At 39.9% G+C, this 24406-nt stretch overlaps 1 protein-coding gene across 6 annotated transcripts in view; it reads left to right on the top strand.

Moving 5' to 3' along the window:
* Positions 1–24406, top strand: part of WASHC2A (WASH complex subunit 2A) — a gene marked incomplete at its 3' end in the record, with an annotated part of 46956 nt that overhangs the window by 5614 nt on the left and 16936 nt on the right. For 3 of the 6 annotated variants that reach the window (XM_084245362.1, XM_084245361.1, XM_084245358.1), the window contains exons 4-17: positions 1397–1490; positions 2334–2395; positions 3858–3905; positions 4595–4705; positions 10512–10599; positions 11794–11865; positions 12557–12675; positions 13120–13177; positions 14229–14288; positions 14654–14827; positions 17605–17732; positions 18926–19012; positions 20563–20664; positions 22762–22893. In XM_084245362.1, the coding sequence (XP_084101488.1) occupies positions 1397–1490; positions 2334–2395; positions 3858–3905; positions 4595–4705; positions 10512–10599; positions 11794–11865; positions 12557–12675; positions 13120–13177; positions 14229–14288; positions 14654–14827; positions 17605–17732; positions 18926–19012; positions 20563–20664; positions 22762–22893 (1335 nt within the window). The remainder of the gene's footprint in view (positions 1–1396; positions 1491–2333; positions 2396–3857; positions 3906–4594; positions 4706–10511; positions 10600–11793; positions 11866–12556; positions 12676–13119; positions 13178–14228; positions 14289–14653; positions 14828–17604; positions 17733–18925; positions 19013–20562; positions 20665–22761; positions 22894–24406) is intronic. The other 3 variants (XM_084245359.1, XM_084245360.1, XM_084245363.1) reach the window with 3 other exon arrangements.

Raw genomic sequence — 24406 nt, 5'->3', positions numbered from 1 at the left:
TTTTGTTTTACCAATTTCACTTTTCTAAATTCTACATTGTGAACCTTTGGGGTGGTTCTTTGGGTTATTTTTTTTCCTAGATAAGTTCTCATCCATCTTTTTGGGCTGTTCCTTTAGTTCTTACGTTGACTGCACATATTTGCATATTGCTATTCTATTTCTTGTCATGTCACTCATTTTTAAAAAAGATATTGAGGGCCTCCCCTGGTGGCGCAGCGGTTGAGCGCTGGGTTGCGAGGCTGCCCGCAGCCTCTGCAGTGCCAGTTCAATCCCTGGCCACCGGCGAGGGTCCCACAAAAAAAATAAATAAATAAATAAATAAAAAAGATATTAAAGCAACGTTAGTTTACAGCATGGTATGAGTTTCAGCTGTATTGCATTAGAGTTTGACATCTGTATATGCTCCTTTATAATTGCCACAGAAAGTCTAATTTCCATCCACCACCCTACAGTGAACACCCTTTATGTGATATGCCCACCTCTCAACCCCTTCTGGTAACCACTGTTCTCATAATATGAGGGTTTGTTTCTGGTTTTTTTTTTTTTTTTAAAGTTTCAGGTGTACAGTTTTATATTTCAACGAGTGTGTACTGCATTATGAACACCACTAAAGGCCATCTAGTTTCCATCCACCACCAAACGGTTGACCCCTTTCCCATTTTACCTGTACCTTCCCACACCCCCTGAAGCCATACTTTGTGTGCTGTGTTCCAGCTTTCACTTTGCTCTGATGCCATGTGAAAGAATCTTTCTCATGTCCTTTTGTGGCTTGTTTGTGACCTATTTCTCCCAATTTTAGTATATGTGCTGCCAAAGCAAGCAGTTTGGGACCTGTTCCTTTTGTCTGCTCCCCACCCAATCCGGATATACCCATCTGTATTCTTATAGTCGTAAAAGCATTTAGGTTATTTTCTCAATCATTGTGTGCCTTTCTGAATTAAGTACTGTTATCGATTCGCAAGACTGGTTGATTTGATTTTTTGCTCAACAGTGCAGCTTTTTAGGGGAGGAAGGGAGGGAAGGCTAGGTCTCAGCAAAGCTCACCAGAACTTCTCTTTTTTCCCTTGGTCCTCCTTTTGAGCAAGTCCCCTGAAGTTGTGCCCCTTGGCTTGTTTGGTTATCACTGGTAGACTATTTGCAGACCTTTGGCATTTTTGATAATGTAATTAAGCACTTCAGAAGGGAGATTATGTGTGAGTGAGCTTTACTTTTGCCCACTTAGGATTTGCTTCTTTTCAAATCAGTGTTTTGTTTTCACTTTTAATCCTGCTGTGTTTCTTATCCACCACTTTCTTTATGTAACTTGTTTGGGTGGTCAGATGGAACAAGATACCAATGGAACAGTTTTATTTCTCAGTCTAAGTATTAATTGCTTACTCCCTTTCACTGTTTACAGGATCTATACATTGATCGTCCTTTACCTTATTTAATTGGGTCAAAGCTATTCATGGAGCAGGAAGACGTAGGTCTTGGAGAGTTGTCTAGTGAAGGTACTCTTTTGCACCAAATATTTTTGTTGCTTTTGACATTTATGTCTTAGCTTTCTATTTAAAAATGACTTCGAATATTAAATTTGTAAGACTAATACAAAGAACTTCCATATACTCTTCAACACAAGTTTATCAATTAATATTTTAACACATTTTATCATTCTCTGTATATACACAATTTTTTTCCTGAAGCGCTGCTACTCCTAAATATTTATGAATATTTTCTACAAACAAGGACATTCTCTTACATAGCAATAGCACAATTATTAAAGTCAGGAAATTTTATTGGATGCGGTACTATTAGCTGATCATCACCGTGTTCAAATTTTGCCTTCTTTTACAGTCTCTTTTTCCCGCTGTTCCAGGATCCAACCTAAGATCATTCACTGCATTTAGTTATCAAGTGTTTTTAGTCTTCTTTTGTCTGATACCATTTTTTCACAATGTTGACATCTTTGAAGAGCACAGACCAGTTTTTTCTTTATAATTTATTACTTTTTAAAAAAATTTTTTAAAAAATATTTATTTTTATACAAGAGCTGGGGTACAGGCTAGAGGCATGGGAGGTGAGAGGACCCACCAGAGGCAGAGCAGGGAGCAGAACAGGCAGACGACAGAAATACACTGCCTAGGGGAGCAGCGCTTTTTTTCTATTAAGTATTTTGTAGGGAATTATTTTGAGACCTCATTATAGTGAATATACTTTTAATTTCAGTTAATGGATACAGATGGTTATATTAAAATCTCTGCAGTGTTACTGTGTGGTGGTTTGTGATTTTAAGAAGAAATTTAGGAAGTTTTTTGATGAAAACTGATGATAACTCATTTCTTTCTTTTAAACAGAAGGTTCAGTAGGCAGTGATCGCGGTAGTATTGCAGACAGTGAAGAAGAGAATGAAGAAGAGGTAAGGGCTGTTTGTGTTCAGCTTATGGTACACAGGAAACTTAGGACTCTAAACAATTTATTAGTGAACTAGCAGTCTGCTTTCAGATATCTTTTAACAGTAACAGAGCCATATTCTGAACTTTTTTGCTGGAGCTTTGATTTATTTCTTGTCGTGTATACAAACACATGGAAAACTAAATCCCTTTTACCATTAACCTCCCTTCACCTTGCCATTATATCCTCTTCTTACCAATGTATTTTGAGAAGGAGGGTAGCTTATATATTTTGGTGGCATTTTTGCCCCAGATATAGTCTTTGAGTAAGTTTCTAGAGTAAAAAGTTCATTTTTAAACTTTTTTTACTATAGAACCCTCTAACCCAGAAAGAAGGGTGCTTAAAGCATCCATGTATATTTCACGTACATTTTAGCTTTGCTGCTGCCTGTGGCCTCTTCCAATTACAGAGTATCATCTGACTCCCTGCTCTAGGGTCTCAAGGGCCTGAGGGCCTTTGACCACTATTGTATCTGGAGTTGTTCCTTCAAAGGGTCGAGAACCTTTGAAAGGTAGTCCTTCAATATGGAGTTCTAAAAGGAGACAATTTCTTTTCTTTTTTTTTAATTCAGAATTTTTTAAAAAAGATTTATTTATTCATGCATACAATAATGGGGGTACAGGCCAGAGGTGCGGGGGGTGAGAGGATTCACCAGAAACAGAGTGGGGAACAGAACAGACAGATTGACTGAAATACACTGCTGAAGGGAGCAGCGGGTGAGTCAGGAGAGGTCTGCTGCACCACGTGGGTTGCTCCCTGGCAGGGATCGAACTTGTGCTTGAAGAGGCTGCAGTTAGCTTCATAGGTTGTGTTTTAACCCCTTGAGCCACCAGGGAGGCCCAGGAGACCATTTCTTATGCACACACTTCTCATCATCTCCCACAGACCTGCCCTTCTCCCAGCCCTATAAAACCAAACAGTAAGAAATAAATTTTAATAACCTTGCTAGAACTGATGGTCATTAGCTAAATCTTTCACTTTTAGCCATTGATGCAGCCCTTTTACCTATTGGCTGGTTGCCTATACTGATGTTCCCTTCTTGGGCCTAATAAAGTAACTACTTCAACCTACTTTGGGGGAATATAGAAAGTGTAGACCAAAATGTAAAATAATACAGACCTACTTGTGATAATCTAATTAAATGTACAGCCTGTACTTTCACTCCAAAGGTTAAAGGTGATTGTGGAGTAGCTATCAACAAATTGTTATAGAGGTTTAAGTGAACCACAAAAATTACATGTTAATTGGAACAATCCTTGGTGATATCACCAACTGTTTTACCTTTGTGCCACCTTGATACTCCAGGTGACAAGTAACTAGTACAAAGAAACCAAGTGTTGCTGTGCTCTACAGACTTAGGCCTGAAAAATTTCTATGCTTTGAGTAAAGACTGTATTAACATAAAGCCTTCATTTTTCCCCCTACAGGAGTCTGAGGACGATTTTGCCAATCAGAGTGACAATGATCAAAACCGGGTAAGGTTCAAGTATCGAAATGACTTGGCTTTTGTATTTTAATTGAAGCATAACATACATACTCAGTATATACTAAAATTACTTCTGATTGACCTATGAGAAAGTAAGGCCTTATCCATATTTATAACTAATTTTATATTTTTAGACTATACCCCCTTTTGTTTCCCTCTAGAAAGTTTGAGCTTTCTAGTTCTCATCTTCTCACACTCTCCAGGGGTAACTTGTGTTACACTCTGAGAGTGTATATTTCCAGGTGTTTTTCTCTGCTTTTTCACAATATCTATATCTGTGGAAATGGTGTATATGTTTGTGTGTGTATCAGGAGGCAGGGTATCATACTGGGTTTATCATTTAGCAGTTTTTTCATTTGAACTGTTTTTCCTATTGTTACAGTTTAATCTTACTATTATTCTTATTCAGATAAGAACATATCTAGTGTACTCATTTCTCTAGTGATTGATATATTTAATATTTCAATGTTACTGTGTTCTTGCATTGAAAAGAAATCTTGTGTATTATTTGTTCTGTTGATAGTACATTTACTGGTTTAAAATGTTGGCTGCATTGTATCATTTTTATTATAAAAGTTGTTACTGCCTTGAAGAAACTTTTAAAGATTGAGTGGCAGTATCTCTTCAACTTGAGGACCATTTCTGTATTAACTCTAATCTGCTGGTTTATACTCCTAGCACACTGCACAAATGAGTGATGAAGACGAGGATGATGATGGTTGTGACATTTTTGCTGACTCTGAGAAGGAGGATGAAGATATTGAGGACATTGAAGAAAGCACTAGACCTGTAAGAAAGATTATAGTTGCTATCACGTGGCAGGGCTTTAATAATGATACCTAGCACTCATTCCTTTTATTGAATTTTATGTTTGTAACCATCTCATTTGCATAATATTTGTAATTTCAATTACAATTGTGAAAATAAGTGATTGAGCACCCCAATTTGCTGCTTCTCCAAATGTTCTGTTTCATTTATTTGAAATATTTAATTTGAAATATGTTCAGTTCCAGAGTTTTAAGAGTCTACGCCTCCCTTTCTCCTCACCTCCAAGCAACTCATGGTAGTTTTCTTACCTAGATCTCGAGTATTAAAGTTAAGTAGTTAGATCAACGATCAGAAGAATGCAATTGAGTCCCTAGAGAGGGAAAACAATGGTCAGAAGAAAGAAATTGAGTCCCTAAAGAGGGAAGTAAAAGAAATGCAGGAGATCAAAGAATTAATGGAAGAACTAAAGAATTCTGGGAAAAGCAATGAAAGCAGAATAGATGAAATGGAAGAACGAATAAGTAATCTTGAAGACACAGAAATAAAAAGAACCAAAACAGAAAAGGAAAGAGAAGTACGAAGGAAAAAGAACGAAGAAAGACTTCGGGAACTATCTGACTCCATGAGGAAAGGAAATATAAGAGTTATAGGAATCCCAGAAGGAGAGGAGAGAGATGTAGGAACAGAGAAAATATTCAAAGAGATAATTGAAGAGAACTTCCCAAATGTGAAGAAGGAGCTGAAAATTGATATACAAGAAGCAAGAAGAACACCAAACTTCCACGACGAAAGGAAAAATACAGCAAGACACATAATAGTAAAGCTCCCAAGAATCCAGGAAAAGGAAAAAATAATGAAGCTGGCAAGAGGGAAGAAACAGATAACATTCAAAGGAAAGCCAATCAGGCTGACATCAGACTTCTCCGAAGAAACACTACGGGCAAGGAGAGAGTGGAGGGACATAGTCAACAGACTCCAAGAAAACAGATGCCAACCAAGAATACTCTATCCCGCAAAGCTCTCCTTCCTCTTTGAAGAAAGAATATGGACCTTCCCAGACAAACAGAAACTCCGGAATTTCATTGCAACTAAACCCCCACTCCAAAAAATACTACAAGGAATCCTAAAGCCAGAACCTCAGAGGGACGAATAACAATGAAAGAAGGCCAAAAAAAAAAAAAAAAGTTACTAAAAGAATAAATAAATAAAATCAAAGGAAAGACAAACACAATGGCAAATACAGATGTTAACATATCAATATTAACTCTAACTGTAAATGGACTAAACTCTTCAATAAAAAGACACAGAGTTGCAGCCTGGATTAAGAAACAAAACCCAACCTTTTGCTGTCTCCAGGAAACACATTTAGCTACAAAAGATAAAAATAGGCTCAAAGTTAAAGGATGGAAAACAATCCTACAAGCAAATGGGCCAAAAAAGAAAGCAGGAACAGCTATACTTATATCAGATAAAACAGATTTCAAACTCAAAAAGATAAAAAGAGACCCCAATGGTCACTACATTATGATCAAGGGGACAATACTTCAAGAAGAAATAACACTCATTAACATATACTCACCAAACGAAGGAGCACCAAAATATATCAGACAACTGTTGTCCTCTCTGAAAACAGACATCAGAGAAAACACATACGTAGTGGGAGACTTCAACACACCACTATCAACAATGGATAGATCAACAAGACAAAAAATAAGTAAAGAAACCAAAGCTCTAAATAAGGACCTAGAGCAATTGGGCTTAACAGACATCTATAGAACACTAAACCCCAAAAAAAACAGAGTACACATTTTTCTCAAGCGCACACGGATCATTCTCCAGGATCGATCACATACTGGGGCACAAGACAAACATCAACAGATACACCAAGATTGAAATCATATCAACCATCTTTTCTGACCATGAAGGCATCAAACTAGAAATAAACCATAAAAAGAAGGCAAGGAACTTTCCTACCTCATGGAGATTAAAAACCACACTACTGGAAGACCATTGGACTAATGAGGAGATCAAAGAAGAAATTAAAAAATTTTTTGAATTGAACGACAAGGAGGACACCAATATCCTAAATGTATGGGATGCAGCAAAAGCAGTAATAAGAGGAAAATATATAGCAATAGAAGCTCACATCAAGAAACAAGAAAGAACGCAGGGCCTCCCCGGTGGCGCAGCGGTTGAGCGCTGGGTTGCGAAGCTGCCCGCGGCCTCTGCAGCGCCGGTTCGATCCCCGGCTGCTCCCCGGCCACCGGAGGAGGGTCCCGCATGGTGCGCAGACCTCTCCTGCCGCCCGCTGCTCCCCTCAGCAGTGTACTTAGGTCCTTCTGCCTGCTCTGCTCCCTGCTCTGGCTCTGGTGAATTCTCTCACCCTCCCGCGCTTCTGACTGTACCCAGTGCATGTATAAACAAAACAAACAAACAAATAAATAAAGCATGCCTCTATAAAAAAAAAAAAAAAAAGTTTAAAAAAAAAAAAAAAAGAAACAAGAAAGAACGCAAAGAAACAACCTAATCTCGAAGCTCAAAGATCTAGAAAAAGAACAACAAAAAAACCCCAAAACCAGTAGAAGAAAAGAAATAATAAAAACCAAAGCAGAAATAAATGAAATTGAAACTAAAAAAACAATCCAAAAGATCAATGAAAACAAGAGCTGGTTCTTTGAAAAAATCAATAAAATAGACAAACCCCTAGCCAGGCTCACAAAGGAAAAAAGGGAGAAAGCACAAATAAACAGGATCATCAATGAAAGAGGAGAAATCACAACGGACACAGCAGAAATCAAAAGAATAATCAGTAACTACTATGAACAGTTATATGGAAACAAGTTTAACAATCTAGAGGAGATGGACAAATTCCTACAACTCTACAATCACCCAAAGCTAGATAAAGAAGAAATAGAACACCTAAACAGACCAATTACAATTAGCGAAACTGAAATGGTAATCAAAAACCTCCCCAAAAACAAAAGCCCAGGACCTGATGGATTTACAAATGAATTCTACCAAACATTCAGAGACGAATTAGTGCCTATCCTTCACAAACTCTTCCAAAAAATTGAGAAGGAAGGGACAATACCAAACACGTTCTATGAAGCCAACATTACACTAATACCAAAACCGAACAAGGACAACACAAAAAAGGAAAACTACAGGCCAATCTCCCTAATGAACACTGATGCAAAAATCCTCAATAAAATTTTATCTATCAGAATCCAACAATGTATCCATAATATAATTCACCACGACCAAGTAGGATTCATTCCAGGGACACAAGGATGGTTTAACATCTGAAAATCAATCAACGTTATCCAACACATCAACAAAAAGAAATATAAAAACCATATGATAATATCAATAGATGCTGAGAAAGCTTTCGACAAAGTGCAACACCCATTCATGATAAAAGCCCTTGAAATTCTTGGGATACAAGGAACATACCTCAACATCATAAAGGCCATCTATGACAAGCCAACAGCCAGTATCATCCTCAATGGTGAAAAGCTGAAAGCAATTCCATTAAGATCTGGAACAAGACAAGGATGTCCACTCTCACCACTGCTTTTCAATATAATACTGGAAGTCCTAGCCAGGGCAATAAGACAAGAGAAAGACATCCAAGGAATCCAAATAGGAAAAGAAGAAGTCAAACTATCACTATTTGCAGACGATATGATATTATACATAGAGAACCCCAAAAACTCCACAGAAAAGCTAATTTAACTCATCAATCAGTTCAGTAAAGTGGCAGGATACAAAATCAACACGCAAAAGTCAGTAGCCTTCCTATACACAAACAATAAATCTGAAGAAGAAGAAATCAAAAAAACCATCCCTTTTGTTATTGAAACAAAAAAAAGCAAATATTTGGGAATAAATCTAACAAAAGAGGTAAAGGACCTATACAAAGAAAACTATAAAACACTGTTAAAAGAAATAGAAGAAGACACAAAGAAATGGAGAGACATCCCCTGCTCATGGATTGGAAGAATAAACATTATTAAAATGGCCATCCTTCCAAAAGCAATATACAGATTCAATGCTATTCCAATCAAAATTTCAATGTCATTCTTCAAAGAAATAGAACAATTATTGATGAAATTCATATGGAATCACAAAAAACCCCGAATAGCCAAAGCTCTCCTGAAAAAAAGAAGGGAATGGAGGCATCACACTCCCAGACTTCAAACTATACTACAAAGCCATAATCATCAAAACTGCATGGTATTGGAACAAGAACAGACATACAGACCAATGGAATCGAATAGAAAATCCAGAAATAAACCCACAGATTTATGGTCAACTAATCTTTGACAGAGGAGCAAAGACTATGCATTGGAGCAAAGAAAGTTTGTTCAATAAATGGTGCTGGGAAAACTGGGTCGCTACATGCAAAAGAATGAAGCTTGACCACTACCTCACACCATACACAAAAATCAACGCAAAATGGATTAAAGAACTAGACATAAGACCTGAAACCATAAAATATATAGAAGGAAATATAGGCGAAACACTACGTGATTTGCACATCAAAGACATCTTTACAGACACATCACCCAAAGCAGTGATAGTGAAGGCAAAGATAAACAGCTGGGACTACATCAAATTAAAGAGCTTTTGCACAGCAAAAGAGACAATAACAAAAACAAAGAGAAACCCCACCAACTAGGAGAACATTTTTGCACCCAACACTAATGATAAAGGACTGATCACAAAAATCTGCAAAGAGCTGATGAGACTCAACAACAACAAAGAAAATAATCCAGTCAAAAAATGGGCAGAAGAGCTAAAAAGAAACTTCTCTGAAGAGGAAATGCAAATGGCCAACAGGCATATGAAAAAATGTTCAACATCACTTGTCATCAGGGAAATGCAAATCAAAACTACCATGAGATACCATCTTACACCAGTGAGAATGGCACATATTAAAAAAACTAGCAACAACAAATGTTGGCGAGGGTGTGGAGAAAAAGGAACTCTTCTGCACTGTTGGTGGGAGTGCAAACTGGTCCAACCACTGTGGAAAGCTGTGTGGAGATTTCTGGACCTACTAAACATAGAGCTTCCATATGATCCAGCAATTCCACTCCTAGGTATTTACCCAAAGGACACAGAAACATCAATTCCAAAGAACACCTGCACCCCTATGTTTATAGCAGCACTGTTTACAATAGCTAAGCTTTGGAAACAACCCAAATGCCCAAAAATAGATGACTGGATCAAGAAGATGTGGTCCATATATACCATGGAATATTACTCAGCATTCAAAAAAGATAAACACATGCAATTTGCAGCAACATGGATGGCGCTGGAAGGGATCATGCTCAGCGAAATAAGCCAAAAAGAAAAAGAAAAATACCGGATGGTCTCACTCATAGCAGGAATCTAGAAAACTTAAATAAGGGACCAGGAAAATGAATAACTATAAGAAAGTGAAAATCAAAATCAACAAAAAACTATGAACCAGAGACGCTTTTAGGGGGGCGGGGGCGGGAGGGGAGGGATTGGGGTAGAATGGGGGGGCTGCAATTGTATGGGGAATATAACAATAAAATTTATTATCTAAAAAAAAAAGAAAAAAAATAAAGTTAAGTATTTAGAAAATAATAATAATAAAGGTCTCAGGAGCATTTTCCTTTGAAGGGATACCTGTTTCTCAGGTGATCAGTATGGGTATATGTCTAAATTCCATTTGTTAAGCCCTATTTTCGCATCAGTTAAGTTTCTTCACTATTATATAATTTTGTTAGGTGTCCAAAAGTAAACCATACTAGTTTGCATGTTACAAAAAGGCGATTCTCTTTTCTGCTTATAGAAAAGAAACAGACCTACATCATTTGCTGATGAGCTGGCGGCTCGTATCAAAGGGGATGCTGCAAGCCGGGGAGAAGAAGAGCCAACAGGTACACCACTGATGAGGTGGGGTTGTGGTGCAGGTTGGGGGTATCGGGGCAGTGTAAAGATCCTTTGCTGGGCTTCATTGAGGGTGGATTTCCTTGTTCAGTTACTGAAGCAAGAAAGGCATTGTAGTTCTTACTCTTTGGTTTATAGACTTTGGTAACTGAACACTGTGTACATATACATATCTGTGTAGTATTTTAATGTGTACAGTAGGCGCTAACAGCAGTCCAGAGAACCATGGACTTCAGCTTAAGAATTCATGACTTAATATTTACTCCTGTATATTGACTATAAAAATACACTAGACAGTGTCTTCTGGTAATTTTACATGGCCAGAAGGTATCAGAATGATCTCTCAAGTGTGGTCCTGGTATGCACATCACTCTGGAATGTGAACAGAAGCTTTCTACTTAGAAGGAGACCCTTCTGAGTACCTGCTGTGGTCAGGCACACTTAAGTGCAGTGCTCAGGTAGAGCTGAGATACAGAGTTACACATCTTGTTGCTACCTTAGGGATACTTAGATGACAGATATGTGTAAAGAATCAGAACACAGGGTCTCCCTGGTAGTGCAGGGGTGAAAGTCTCAGTGTTATCAAGCTGTCACCAGCCACTATGGCATGAATTTGATCCCCAACCAGGGAGCTGACCCACATGGCACAGCAGACCCCTCCTGTGTTGTCCGCTGCTCCCCTCAGCAGTGTATTTCTTTTTCTTTCTTTTTTTTTTTTTAAAGATTTATTTTATTTATGCAAGAGCTGGGGTTCAGGCCAGAGGTATTGGGGGGGGGGGGCTGAGAGGAGTCACCAGAGACAGAGCGGGGAACAGAACAGGCAGACTGACGAAATACACTGCTGAGGGGAGCAGTGGGCGAAACAGGAGAGGTCTGCTTGCCATGTGGGTTGCTCCAAGGCTGGCGGGGATCAAACTGGCACTGCAGAGGCTGTGGACAGCTTCACAGCACTGCGCTCAACTGCCTGCGCCACCAGGGAGGCCCAGCAGTTTATTTCAGTAGATCCGCCTATTTTGTCTCCCACTCTGTATCTGGTGAATTCTCTTACCCCCTGCACCTCTGGCCAATACCCCATTTCTTGTATGGATAAATATATAAAAATAAATTTCTAAAAAAAAAGAAAATCAGAAGACAAATACCAAGGGTAGACTGAGTATTGGTATAACTGTGAAATATTCTTCAAGCCTTATCCCCAGGAGGATCAAAACCTCAGAAGGCACTGAAAGAGAAGAAGGAAAGGAGAACTCCCTCAGATGGTAAATGTTTTCCCTCAATTTTGTTATTTTAGAAAGCTCTTCACTCAGGGATATGGCTGACGTGATTCATACAGAATCACTGTAAATGCTGACAGATGTGATCTGTCTCCACTTATTTTCAAAGCATTGAAAGCACATTTTGGGGGGTTGTGAGGAGTGGTGAATGTGGGGTAAACATGCTGTAAGGATTTGATTTTATAGCTGATTTTCTCGATTTCTCTATAAGTATAGAAACTAGGTATCTCAGCATCTGTTTTCAAGAAAGAAAAAGATAATTAGGCCTTTTCTATTCCCATAGGTTTTGTGACGTATTGGTCTGCAAATCTCTTTGTTCAACCTGCCCTTTGTTCTCCCAAATTGTTGGTGGGGTGGGTCTTGAATAGCAATTTGAGCCGTGTACTCGATTCAAAAGAATTACATCTAGATGTAGGGGATCACCTACGGAATTCACCCTGCTCTGGACAGATGTGAGGGTGGGAACCCAGAGAGTCTTTTAAGGGATACAGCGTACTGTCTAGTGAGTTTTGTTTGCAGATCCTCAAGCTGCCTTCAGATACTCTTTGTTGCATATGGTTAGGTAAACTCCATCCTCTTTTTGGGTTTGGATATGGTAAAGGTTACAAATCCCCAGAATTTGATTTCCATATCCATCTTTAACTCTTCCTGCAAAACATTCTTTTCTGTTTACTAGATGAAGAGGATAACTTATTTGCACCCCCCAAGCTGACTGATGAGGACTTCTCACCATTTGGCTCTAAAGGAGGCCTGTTCAGTGGAGGGAAGGGACTTTTTGATGATGAGGATGAGGAGGTGAGTTAGTGGTAAGCAGTGAGGGTTCTCCATGACTCTGCTGTGGGTCTTCAAGGAGAAAATGCTGCTTTTGGTGGGGAAAAATGACTTCTTAGTTGAAAGTTGCTTCTGCTGTCACATTTGGGAGATTCTGAACTAAGAATCCTGATGTATCCTGATGTCTTTTATCAGGTGGTAAGCAGAAGTAGGGGTGTGAATAGTGAAGAACTCACTTGATTAGGCGATTCTTACTTGTTTTCTTCTTCCATGTTTGTCTTTAATTCCTGGACATATCTATATTAATTAATTAGGTCTGATTTTGCCGTAGTCCTCACTTTGGAGCTGGCATAGCAGTAAATGTGTAGCTTAAAACTTTACAAGTTACTTTTCTTTAGAAATCCTCAAATGCAACTATGTTTTCCTCTGCTTTTTTTATTTTTCTGTCATATACCTTATTACAATTAGAGTGACCTCTTCAAGGAAGCCCCTGAGGATCGGGAAGTTCGAGCCCCTATTAATGAGGGTAAGTTTGGGTTGAGGCTGACTCTGCTTCTTCATGCACAGATATCTAAAACTCTTTACTTCCCATTAGGAGATGGAACCATGAAGCCTTGCTTCTTTGTTAGGTTGGAAGCTGTTGTATTTGTCTTGATCTAATTAACATTAGTCATATTCACTAATTCATGTCTTGGAAAAAACAAAGTACCATCTATATAAACTCAGTTTTGCCTCTTTCTTAGAAGATAAATCATAAAATGTCAAACCAGAAACAGGAAAAATGTGCTACAGTATTGTAGCAGATATTTTGATTTAATCAAAATTTAATTCAAAGAAAGTATTTCTGAAATTCTGCATAGAATTTGGAGATGTGTAATTCTCCGATCCAGTGTATATTAGAATCATCTGTAGGTTTAAAACAACAACAACAACAACAACAACAAACCTTTATACATAAAAAAATAGTGTAGGAATCTTACTCCATTAGGTCTGTGGTAGTTTCGGGAATTGGGAGTTAGCTATTATAATTGGGGAGATTTGGTCTCCCCAGCCTGAGTTCTCAGGATTTTGATCTGCTCTGATGATGCCAACTTACTTGACTGTCCTGTCCCTGCTTTCCACTTCTTGGCATCGGTGTCTTGCCTGCTTTCCCCCATTCTTGTTATGGTCTTCATTTTTTCACTGATGCCTCAGATTTTTCGCTGTTCCGATTTACTTCATTCACATCAAACTAGAATGGATAGCGTTAGAACTGTTCAGGAACCTAGCTTGCTGTCCCTTGCAGCTCCCTCATTGATGCTCTATACCTTCCTTGGCCTCCCCAGCCAAGTCTACTGCTGTCCTTTGCCCAGAGTCAAAGTGATCCTCCATGGAATCATGGCTTAAATTGTGTTAACCAAGGAGAAAGTCAGGACATTGGTAGATGACAATGTTAAGGGATTTTTAAATGGCTCTTTAAGGAAAACTTAGTTTAAAATAGTCTCCTACTGGCTGTTTTGTGTTGCACATATTTCAGGAAGATGCATTTAACAAATTCATTTTCTTTGTTGAAATGGTTCTCTTTGTTTTTATTTTAGCATCTTCATCCTCCAAATCTGGAAAGAAAATCCCAGCAGGAGCTGTGTCTGTATTTTTAGGTATCGTATCTTCAGGTTTATTTTTTTAAATACTACATAAGTACTTTTTTGTCATCTTTTTAAGCTGGCTGGAGAGTATGAGGCGCTTCCGAGAGCATCAGACAACTTACAGAAAGGGTTCATGTGCTGATGTTAATGCATTTTCTTTTAGAAATCTATAGGGAGGTCTTTTATGTTTGAGCAATCACTTGATTGTGCATGTGGGAGGTTGAGAGCAGTAAATGGTGGAAGATTGAGCCCTTCGACATGTGGTTTTGTGGAAGAGCTGAAATGAAAAGTTCATGGTGATGGTTCTGTTTCTTCTTTCTATAAAGGCCCAGCCACACTGATTCACAGCTGTGACTGTCCTGTCTCTCAACTCACAGGGAATGCTGACATGTTTGGTATCCCCTCTGCTCCATCAGCAAAGGAGTCCCAGAAACCTGAGCAGCCCACTTCAGGCAAAAACTTGTACCCCCCAGCACCTGCAGGTCTCTTCGATGATGATGATGACGACGATGACTTTTTTGCGACTTCCAGCAGCAGACCTTCCAAGCCAGGTAGCTATTCCAGCTTCTTTTGATGGAAACTTAGCTAGAAAAAGAGTGTTGTCCTCCAAAAGGATATAGAGCTCCTCTAGTTCTGTATCTTGCAGTGCTAGATCCCTCCTCAAGCACTTTTGTCATAGAGTTGTCTCATCGCTACCTAGTTTGTAGTGCCTTTCTATTTCATAAATGAATCTTTTCTGCTTTGGGGACTAATTACTAGGTTTATCTTCTTATAGAAAGTTATACACCCTATAATCTGGGTGTATGATTTTTAGTTCTGACTTTTGAAGCTGTAGAGAAAGTTTTAATTGTACTGTCTTCCTGCAGCACGGTTTGAGCAGAATGTCACTTGCTAGCTATTAGTCCCAGTTTCTCTCTTCTGAGCCAAAAAGCCCGGATAATAACCTTGGCCCCTCCTTGGATTGTATGGTTTTCAGCCACTTAGCCACTTTGACACTCTTCTCTATTTATGTTTTAATCAAATTTTATTGATTTGCATTTTGTTTATGTAGCTGTATAATTTTGGGAGTACAGATTCACGCAGCACTCACCTTTCTTTTTTCCTCAAATTTAAGCCAGTATGTACATGAAGTCACGTCTCTGACTTAGGTGTTCTTTATTGTGCAGATGGCTGTCCTGGGTCATTCTTCAAAATGCAGATTCTGATTCCATGGGTGTGAGATGTGGGATAGGACCTGTAATCCTACATTTCGAACAAGCTCCCATTGGGTAGAGATTGCTAGTCTGTGGGTCATACTTGGAGTAGCAAGACTTAGATTCATGGGGTACTCTTTCAGAAAAGAAAGGTAGACTATAAGGTATACACAGAGTCCAGCACTAGATGGACTAGCATGCTTTCAGAAGTAGGCTTTCTGGACTTAGCTCCTTTTTTGGGCTAAGTGTGGAAACAAAGGATAGAAGCAGAAATGTGAGTTATTTTAGAAAGTTACTCAGAATGAGAATCTTATACATAGTATACTCAGATGTGCACCAGCTGAAATGACAGAGGATAAAGAGGCCCTCTGGTGGCTTAGAAAACCTCTTAGTGGATATTATTGAGAACTGATTTGAAATCACAGATAAGTTGATGTTACTTTCTTTGACAGCTACTGTTCTCCTGCGACATTCTTAAGTTAGTGATGTCATCTGAGTGACACATACCTTATTTAGTATAGCAGTGCTTATATGGTAGTGAAAGGTTGGAAAACACCCAGATATTCACTAGTAGGGTAAATTAGCATCCTCCATTTGGTGGAATTTTGTGAAGCTGTTAAAAAGAATGAAGTCTGTGTATGTTGACGTGGAAATTATTCCTTAAATTATTCCTTACGTACCTTAAGGAAAATTTGTAAATTGTAAGATGCATCGTAAAATTCTGTTGTTATTTGTGAATAACTGAAATTTATATGTTAGTGTATCCTTTGGGGGATTTTTTTTTTTTAAAGATTATTTATACAAGAACTGGGGTACAGGCCAGATTCGCGGGAGGGTAAGAGGATTCACCAGAGACAGAGTGGGGAACAGAACAGGCAGACTGACGAAATACACTGCTGAGGGGAGCAGCGGGTGAGACAGGAGAGGTCTGCTGCGCCATGCAAGACCCTTGCCAGCTGGCCAGGATCTTGCTGGCTGGCTGGGATTGAACCGGTGCTACATAGGCTGTGGACAGCTTCACAGCACTGCGCTCAACCACCTGTGCCACCAGGGGAGGCCCTCTTTGGGGGAATCTGAAGCATGTATACTAAACTATTCCCAATGGCCATGCTATTTGGGTGGGTGGGTGGGACTATCAGGGTGATTTCAGCATTTGCTTGTATATGATTCTGTATAGTTTTACTTCTTAAAAGCAGGAATCAACCTACATTTCTCATATTCCTAGAGTGGTTGACTCTTTTTTTTTTTTTTTTTTTAAAGATTTATTTATTTATTTATACATGCACTGGGTACAATTAGAGGCACGGGAGGGTGAGAGAATTCACCAGAGCCAGAGCAGGGAGCAGAGCAGGCAGAAGGACCCAAGCACACTGCTGAGGGGAGCAGCGGGCTGCAGGAGAGGTCTGCGCGCCACGTGGGTCCCTCCTCCAGTGGCCGGGAGCAGCCGGGGATCAGCTGGGGATTGAACTGGTGCTGCAGAGGCTGTGGGCAGCCTTGCAACCCAGTGCTCAACCGCTGCGCCACCGGGGAGGCCCTAGAGTGATTGATCTTAAATGATCTTTTCCTTTCTGTAGCTCTCTCTCTACGTTTTAGGCCAGTCTAAGCTAATCTAAGCGTAGGATGCTGTTGATTAGATAAATGTATAAGCCAGAGGTCAAACTATCTGTCCTGTGTTTTATTTGAGCTGCTCTATGTTCTTTTTTTTTTTTTTTTAAAGATTTATTTATTTATGCATACAAGAACTGGGGTACAGGCCAGAGGTGCAGAGGGTGAGAGGATTCACCACAGACAGAGTGGGGTTCAGAACAGGCAGATTGACTGAAATACACTGCTGAGGAGAGCAGTGGGCGAGACAGGAGAGGTCTGCTGAGTCATGTGGGTTGTTCTCTGGCCAGCTGGGGATTGAACTCATGCTGCAGAGGCTGCGTGCGGCAGGTAGCTTCACAGTGCTGTGCTTAACCCCTTGCGCCACCAGGGAGGCCTTGCTCTGTGTTCTTTGAAACATTCCAATCTAGTCCTCTTATTATTTGTTTATAATCAAGAAAAAAAAAGACCTTTTTAGTTTATTCTTTGGGAGGGAAGAATTTTGGATTTTTCACCTTGGTGAAATTTTATTCTGTGTTGTCTTTCTAAAGACAAAGTCAAACCCACTGGTGATATATTTGATGATGAGGAAGGAGATCTGTTCAAAGAAAAAGCATCGACTTTGCCAGGAGATACTGTGATTCAGATAGATGACAATAAAGCAAGAGCAGAAAAAAAGGTGAGTAGGAAGGAAGACTGAATGTAAGAGTGCTGATTTGGGACATCTTGCTAATTCCTCTGGGCCCAAAGGAAAACACTATTTTTTTCAAGTGTCTCGTGAATTTCAGACATACAAAAAGTTGAAAAAAGAATATAGCAAACCTACCACCTAGATTCAGCAGTTGTTAGGATTTTGCCTTGCTCGGTGTTTTTAACATCCATTGATAATCTTGTATCATGTTGGGGGTGCAAAAGAATGCTTTCCTAGTACTTTTATTTCTTCTGCCTTTTTTAGCTGCCTTTGTTCTCAACAGGAAAGCTTCTCTTCCTTCTTTCCTACTGTTTTGCTTTCATTAAAGGATCGTAGATTCTCTCTTCACTGTGTCATAATTCATTAGCATTATTATTTTTTTTTTTTTGATGCTCATATTGACCAATATTTTGGCCAGTGTGATGCATCCCCATCAGTCTTGAGTTTTTTTGGTTGTTGTCCCTTCTATGCTACACCCCTCGATCCATGCTCTTTCTAAAAAGCACATCTTATGTTGGTTCCTTGCTATGAAGCCCTAGTTTTACCACTGCGAAACATATAGGTCCCAGCATTCAGAGCCTGGCAAGCCTGGGGCAGTCCCCCATCTGGCACTGGCTGCAGCTATATACGTCCCACTTGTGCCCTGTAGCAGGTTGTCAGTCTGTCCTACTCTGATCCACCAAATAGGTCCCCTTTATTGTTTGTCTTCTCATATGGGTCCTTCTGCCTGTTCTGCCCTTGCTTACACCAACTCACATGTCCAGGTCTAGTCTATCCTGAGAAATTTACATTATCAAGTTGCAGTTCCTTCCTCCCCCCTCCCCTTCCCCCTCCTCTCCTCCTCCCTCCTCCACTCCCTCTCCTCCCTTCCCTCCCCTCCCTTCCCCTCCCCCTTGCCCTCCCCTCCCCCCTCCATTCTCCCTCTCCCATCCCCTCCCCTCCCCTCTCCTCTCCCTTCCCCTATCCCCCTCTCCCTCCCCTCCCCAGCCTCCCTCACCTCATCCCCTCCCTCCTCCCCTCCCTCCTCCCCCTCCCCAATCCTCTTCTCCCTCCCCTTCCCTATCCTGTGGTTCATGGCTTGGTTCCAGATTCAGTTCATTTTCTGAATGAATAATTGAGTAAACCTTCATTTCCAGGTATCTTTGATGTCAACTCTCAATTTTTTTTTCCCCCCAACAAAGGTTGCTCTACCTTCCAGCAAAAATGCCAAGCTCTTATCAGAAACAAAGCCTCAAAAAGGTTTATTTTCAGATGAGGAGGACTCTGAGGTAAGGAATTCCTTTTCTTATATATGGGAATTAGTCCATGGTTATGACATTAAAACTATTTCTGAACTAAGATTTTTGTAGTAGAGGTACAAGAGGTGCAAAACTTACCAAGTATTTTATTTTTTTTAAAGACATTTATTTATTTTTATACAAGAGCTGCCAGAGGCATGGGAGAGTGAGAGGATTTACCAGAGACAGAGTGGGGAGCAGAACAGGTAGACAACTGAAATACACTGCTGAGGGGAGCAGCAGGAGAGGTCTGCTGCGCCATGTGGCAATCTCCCTGGCTGTCTGGGAATTGAACCCATGCTTCAGAGGCTGTGGACAGCATTCAACCCGCTGTGCCACTGGTGAGGCCCAAAACTTACCAAGTATTTTAGTACTTTTTTTCTTAGAAAATCATCTCTTGAGAACACAGTCTTGAGAAAGCAATGTGTGTACGGTATTTTCACTGTTGGGTTTGAATCTGATCCATTTCCTTGGGGGTTAATACTCTCTTAGAATGTTCAAAATTTAAGCTATTTATTGATCTATAATTTGATAGGGTGCTTATACCAAAATGGTAATCATACATTACTTCCTTTTTCACTAGTCTCACAAAACTTTAAGTGAAATATTGCCAATGTATAAAATGCAGTCAAGGCTTGGGAGGCCTAGAGCTCCTCACGTGGCCTCTTCTTCCTAAATAGACCTGTGGGACTCATGGGACCCAAGTGAAACTAGGCTGAAAAGAGCAATTCTAAGCTAACAAACTCATTAGGTTTGTACTTGAGTAGCAGACATTAATTCCATAATTTAAATAAATCATCCAAAGAGGTCTTAGAAACTATATTCTTGTACTACTTAATTCACTGACTCTTGTGTGTTGGAATTTCTCTTCTCATCAGGGAATAATTGTCCTACTTTTATGTTTCTAATTTATGCAGCTCAATTTGTAGGTCTTTGTATTACAGGCTGACATTTTGTATCATTCTGAAAGTTTCTTCAGAATCTATCTGATCTTTTTCTAGTTTGTAACATCATCTCCCACGTAGAGTTCAAGTAGAATAGCAAACATTTTAAAATAAAAATTGAGTTTGTATTTATGTAGAAGAAATATCTCTTGGAAGAGGGGAGCAGGTATTACTATATAAAACAGTCTCATGGATGCACTAGTTTGGGAAACTAGTCTTAATTTCTATGACTGAATCTATTTAATCTCTCTGATACTTTGGACAGAGGAAGGAAGTTACTCGTATTATTTTTGCATGATAGCAGATGGGAAAAATTTCCCCTGCCTTTAAAGTGGGGGTATAGAAACCTTTACATTCCAAGAAAGCTACCAATTCCCTGGGGATCTCTTGCTTCTGACGGGCTTTTGTGCTGCACACAGCGAGGAAGACCTCTTGATGCTTATTCTTCAAGGACTGTCTCAGTCAGTTTCCCTCTCTGACAGAGAGACCTGGACTCAGGGCAGCCATCATGTTGCAGTCTTTAGCGTTTTATATTGAATCAAAACTTTACAAACTGATTTTTCTTTTTAACCAGGAATTTTAATCTTGTTCCAGCAGGATTTGTTTTCTTCTCAGAATGTGAGTAAGTCAAAAGATGCATCTGTCCTGCCTAGCAAACTCCCCACATCAGTCTCACTTTTCGGTGATGAAGATGAAGAGGTAAAACATTGTTACTGCGCACGAAATAATCAGCTTTCTTCTGGTAGAAAACTGTTGCTGATGTTACTTTATAGTTAGAGGTACAGATGATATTGGGAAGCCATCAGTCAGGCTATCTGAGATTCATATAACAAGAATATTACAGTCTTTATTTCTGTGACTCTTGCTTAAGTTCTCTTAGCTGTTCATTGGGTAGGACAGTAGATTCTTGGCCCAGCTCTTATGGGAAGAGTTTGTAGGTTCCATTTTTTAAGCCTGCCTTTAAAAATTTCATTTTGGAGGATGGATCTTTGTTATGCCCAATGAGCTGTCAAAATGTCTTAGATAGGGCCTCCTCTGGTGGTGCAGGCAGTTGAGCGCAGCGCTGTGAAGCTATCCATAGCCTTTGCAGTGCCGGTTCGATAGCAGCTGGCTGGTGAGGATCCCACATGGTGCGGCAGACCTCTCCTGTTGCTCCTGCTGCTCCCCTCTGCAGTGTATTTCAGTCAGTCTGCCTGTTCTCTCCCCTGCTCTGTCCCTGGTGAATCCTCTCACCCTCTCGCACATCTGGCCTGTACCCCTGTTCTTGTGTAAATGAATGAAAAAATCTTAAAAAAATAAAATGTCTTAGATAAAGTAGGTATGGAGAGGAGAAGCCCATGTCTTCACCTTGCTTCTTTTCCTTCCTGGTTGGCGAGAAGTAAAGTAGGACAGAGAAAGAAGAAAGACAAACCAAATCTTAACCCTATGTAATATTGTGCAGTGGTATCTGACTGTGCATTCATATCCTGCCTCCACCAGGGGCCTTTCTGAATCTCTTATGACTTAATAGTAGGTAGGGTCACTGGGACAGTGAAAACTACTAACAGATGGCCCTTGTTTTATTTGTTTAACTAATATGCAGCATAGTGGCAGTACATAGTAAATGTTAGCTCTTTCATAAGTACCTCCATTGGATAACTATTCATTAGTCTCATGATTTTTATCACCACCCCACATTCTCCTTAAAGGCTCCCTTTATCAAGTCTTTTCATTTCAGGATTATTTACTTGCTAATTCTGTTGTTAAGCCTGTTTTTCTGTCTAATAATTTTGTTCCAATAGTTTAGAAGACACTTTTGAAGTGCTTGACTACACAAAAATTTACAAATGTCATTGAACCTTTAAGAATCAGTTCCTAGGGCCTCCCCGGTGGCGCAGCGGTTGAGCGCTGGGTTGCAAAGCTGCCCACAGCCTCTGCAGCGCCGGTTCGATTCCCGGCTGCTCCCCTGCCACCAGAGGAGGGTCCCACATGGTGCGCAGACCTCTCCTGCCGCCCGCTGCTCCCCTCAGCAGTGTACTTCGGTCCTTCTGCCTGCTCTGCTGCCCGCTCTGGCTCTGGTGAATTCTCTCACCCTCCCGCGCTTCTGACTGTACCCAGTGCATGTATAAACGAAACAAACGAACAAACAAATAAATAAATAAAACATGCCTCTATAAAAATAAATAAATAAATAAATAAAAAATAAAGAATCAGTTCCTAGTAGGAACTGATAAATTGATTTTATTTAATAAACTACCTAAGTTTGTATTATCTCTTTCAAAATGAATCAGAAATGAGTAATTCTTCCCTTAGTTCCAGTTGTGTGTCTTTTGTAGATGAGAAAGAGTGGCGAGAGTTCCCTACTTCTCTTTTTTTAACCATTATCCAATTTCAAACTCATAGAAAGAAAGGTACAGGTTGCTCGCTTGCCAGTTGCAGCTGTAGACCTTCCCTAAGGAGCAGAGAAGTTCCATCCACAGCAGGACTGGGTGGGCAACTTTTCTGCCTACTTCCATGACCTTGTCCTCACATTGCCTCCTCTCCTGCTCCCTGTCAAAAGGTCTTCCTTTGATTTTTTTGGTAGCAGTTTTCATTCCCATGGATGGCGAATACAATTAGAGAAGCTTGTAGGATGTTGTGGAGTTATTCCTAAGACAAATGGGGCTTACTAGCATTTTGTAATCTTTCCCCAAAGATGTTAAATATATTATCTGACTAGAGACTTGTTTTCTCAACAATCTGACATGAAAGAATGTCTTTAGTCTTTATTTTATATGTATGAAGGTTGTCATACTCTCCTGTCTTTTGTTTTTCTAGGATAATCTTTTTGGGGCTACAACTGCTAAGAAACAGATGTTATCTCTACCAACTCAGAGCCAAGAGAAAGCAAAACCCTCTGAGGCCTCCAAAAAGAAAGTGTCTACCTTATTGTTCAGCAGTGATGAGGAGGTGGGTTGAAAGTTTGTCCTCGAGAAGATTAGGTGATTGATGGCATTTAGCAGTTACTAATATTCTAAAGACTTTCTTTTTCTGCCTTTTTTACATCTAGTTAAGTTCATTCACTAAAGGTAATGTTTACTAGACTTTCTTTTCTTAGAGGAAAGTTATTTAGAAGAAAGGTAACTAGAATAATATAAAAATTTAAAGCATCTTAAAATTTATAGCATATTTTTAGCATGATTAATGGCTGTTCTTCCTGTAGTAGTGGCCATTCATAGAATTTTTCCTACTTATAATTTCCTACCTATCATTTTTTGTACCACATGGTAATATTAACTAGAGCTGGGAGCAACAGCACTTATAAAGATAACCAGGGCTCTAGAACAGCAAATCTCAACCTTGGCTGCCATTGAATCACCCGGGAAAGCTTGAAGAGTACTAACAGCTGATTCCACGCTGAAGATTTCTGAATTAAGGTTTGGGGTGTGGCCTGTCACTGGTGTGTGGTCACTGTTGCGCGTCACTGCACTAGAGGCACACTTCTCAAACTGTAAAGTGTGAAGAAATTGCATGGACATCTGGTTACACGTGCAGGTTCTGAGTCAGAAAGTCCCAGGTGGAATCTGAGATTTTGCGTGATAGATGTTGCTGGCTTGTGGACCAGAACCCTCTGGTTAGCAAAACTCTAGACTCTATAGAGACCAGAGGACCACTTAAACAAGTCCTCAGGAGCTCTTTGGTGCCAAAGGTGAGCATATTAATTAATTGGGTTAGTTTGGGGTATAGACTGTCACTGGTGTGGTGTCACTGTTGAGCAACATAAATCCTTTCTAAAGGACACATTCAGATTTTTCTGGTTAAAAGGGTCACTAGTGGCTTTCATTGTCTTTTTTTTTTTTTTTTAAAGGAGAACTCTTGTTTTATTTATTTATTTATTTATATATTTATACAAGAAGCACTGGGTACAGTCAGAAGCGCAGGAGGGTGAGAGAATTCACCAGAGCCAGAGCGGGGAGCAGAGCAGGCAGAAGGACCGAAGTACACTGCTGAGGGGAGCAGCGGGCTGCAGGAGAGGTCTGCGCGCCATGTGGGACCCTCCTCCAGTGGCCGGGGAGCAGCTGGGGATCAAACTGGCGCTGCAGAGGCTGCGGGCAGCTTCACAACCCAGCGCTTAACCGCTGTGCCACTGGGGAGGCCCTCATTGTGTCTTAACTTATGCATTTTATGAACTTTTTATACATTTTTTCAGCCTACTTTGAGATTTTTAAATTAAAATAACGTTTTCTCCAAAGTTGAGAGTTACTGATTTTTTTCCAACATTCCTCTTCCTTTTTATCCCCCTTCTATAATTAATTTTTATTCTCTGAGGAAAAGAGTTTCCTTGTCCTAACACAGAACAGTACCGTAGAAAGGAGAAACATTATGGCAGGCAAGGAGGAGGAAAGCATGAAAAGGTCTGTGAGGTCAGAGAATCCGACTGTAGATTTAAGTTCAGAGAAAAGTCTTGGATGTGAGCATTCTT

Source organism: Talpa europaea, assembly GCF_964194135.1.
Source record: "Talpa europaea genome assembly, chromosome: 10".
NCBI lineage: Eukaryota > Metazoa > Chordata > Mammalia > Eulipotyphla > Talpidae > Talpa > Talpa europaea.
This window is presented reverse-complemented; position numbering and strand designations above follow the sequence as displayed.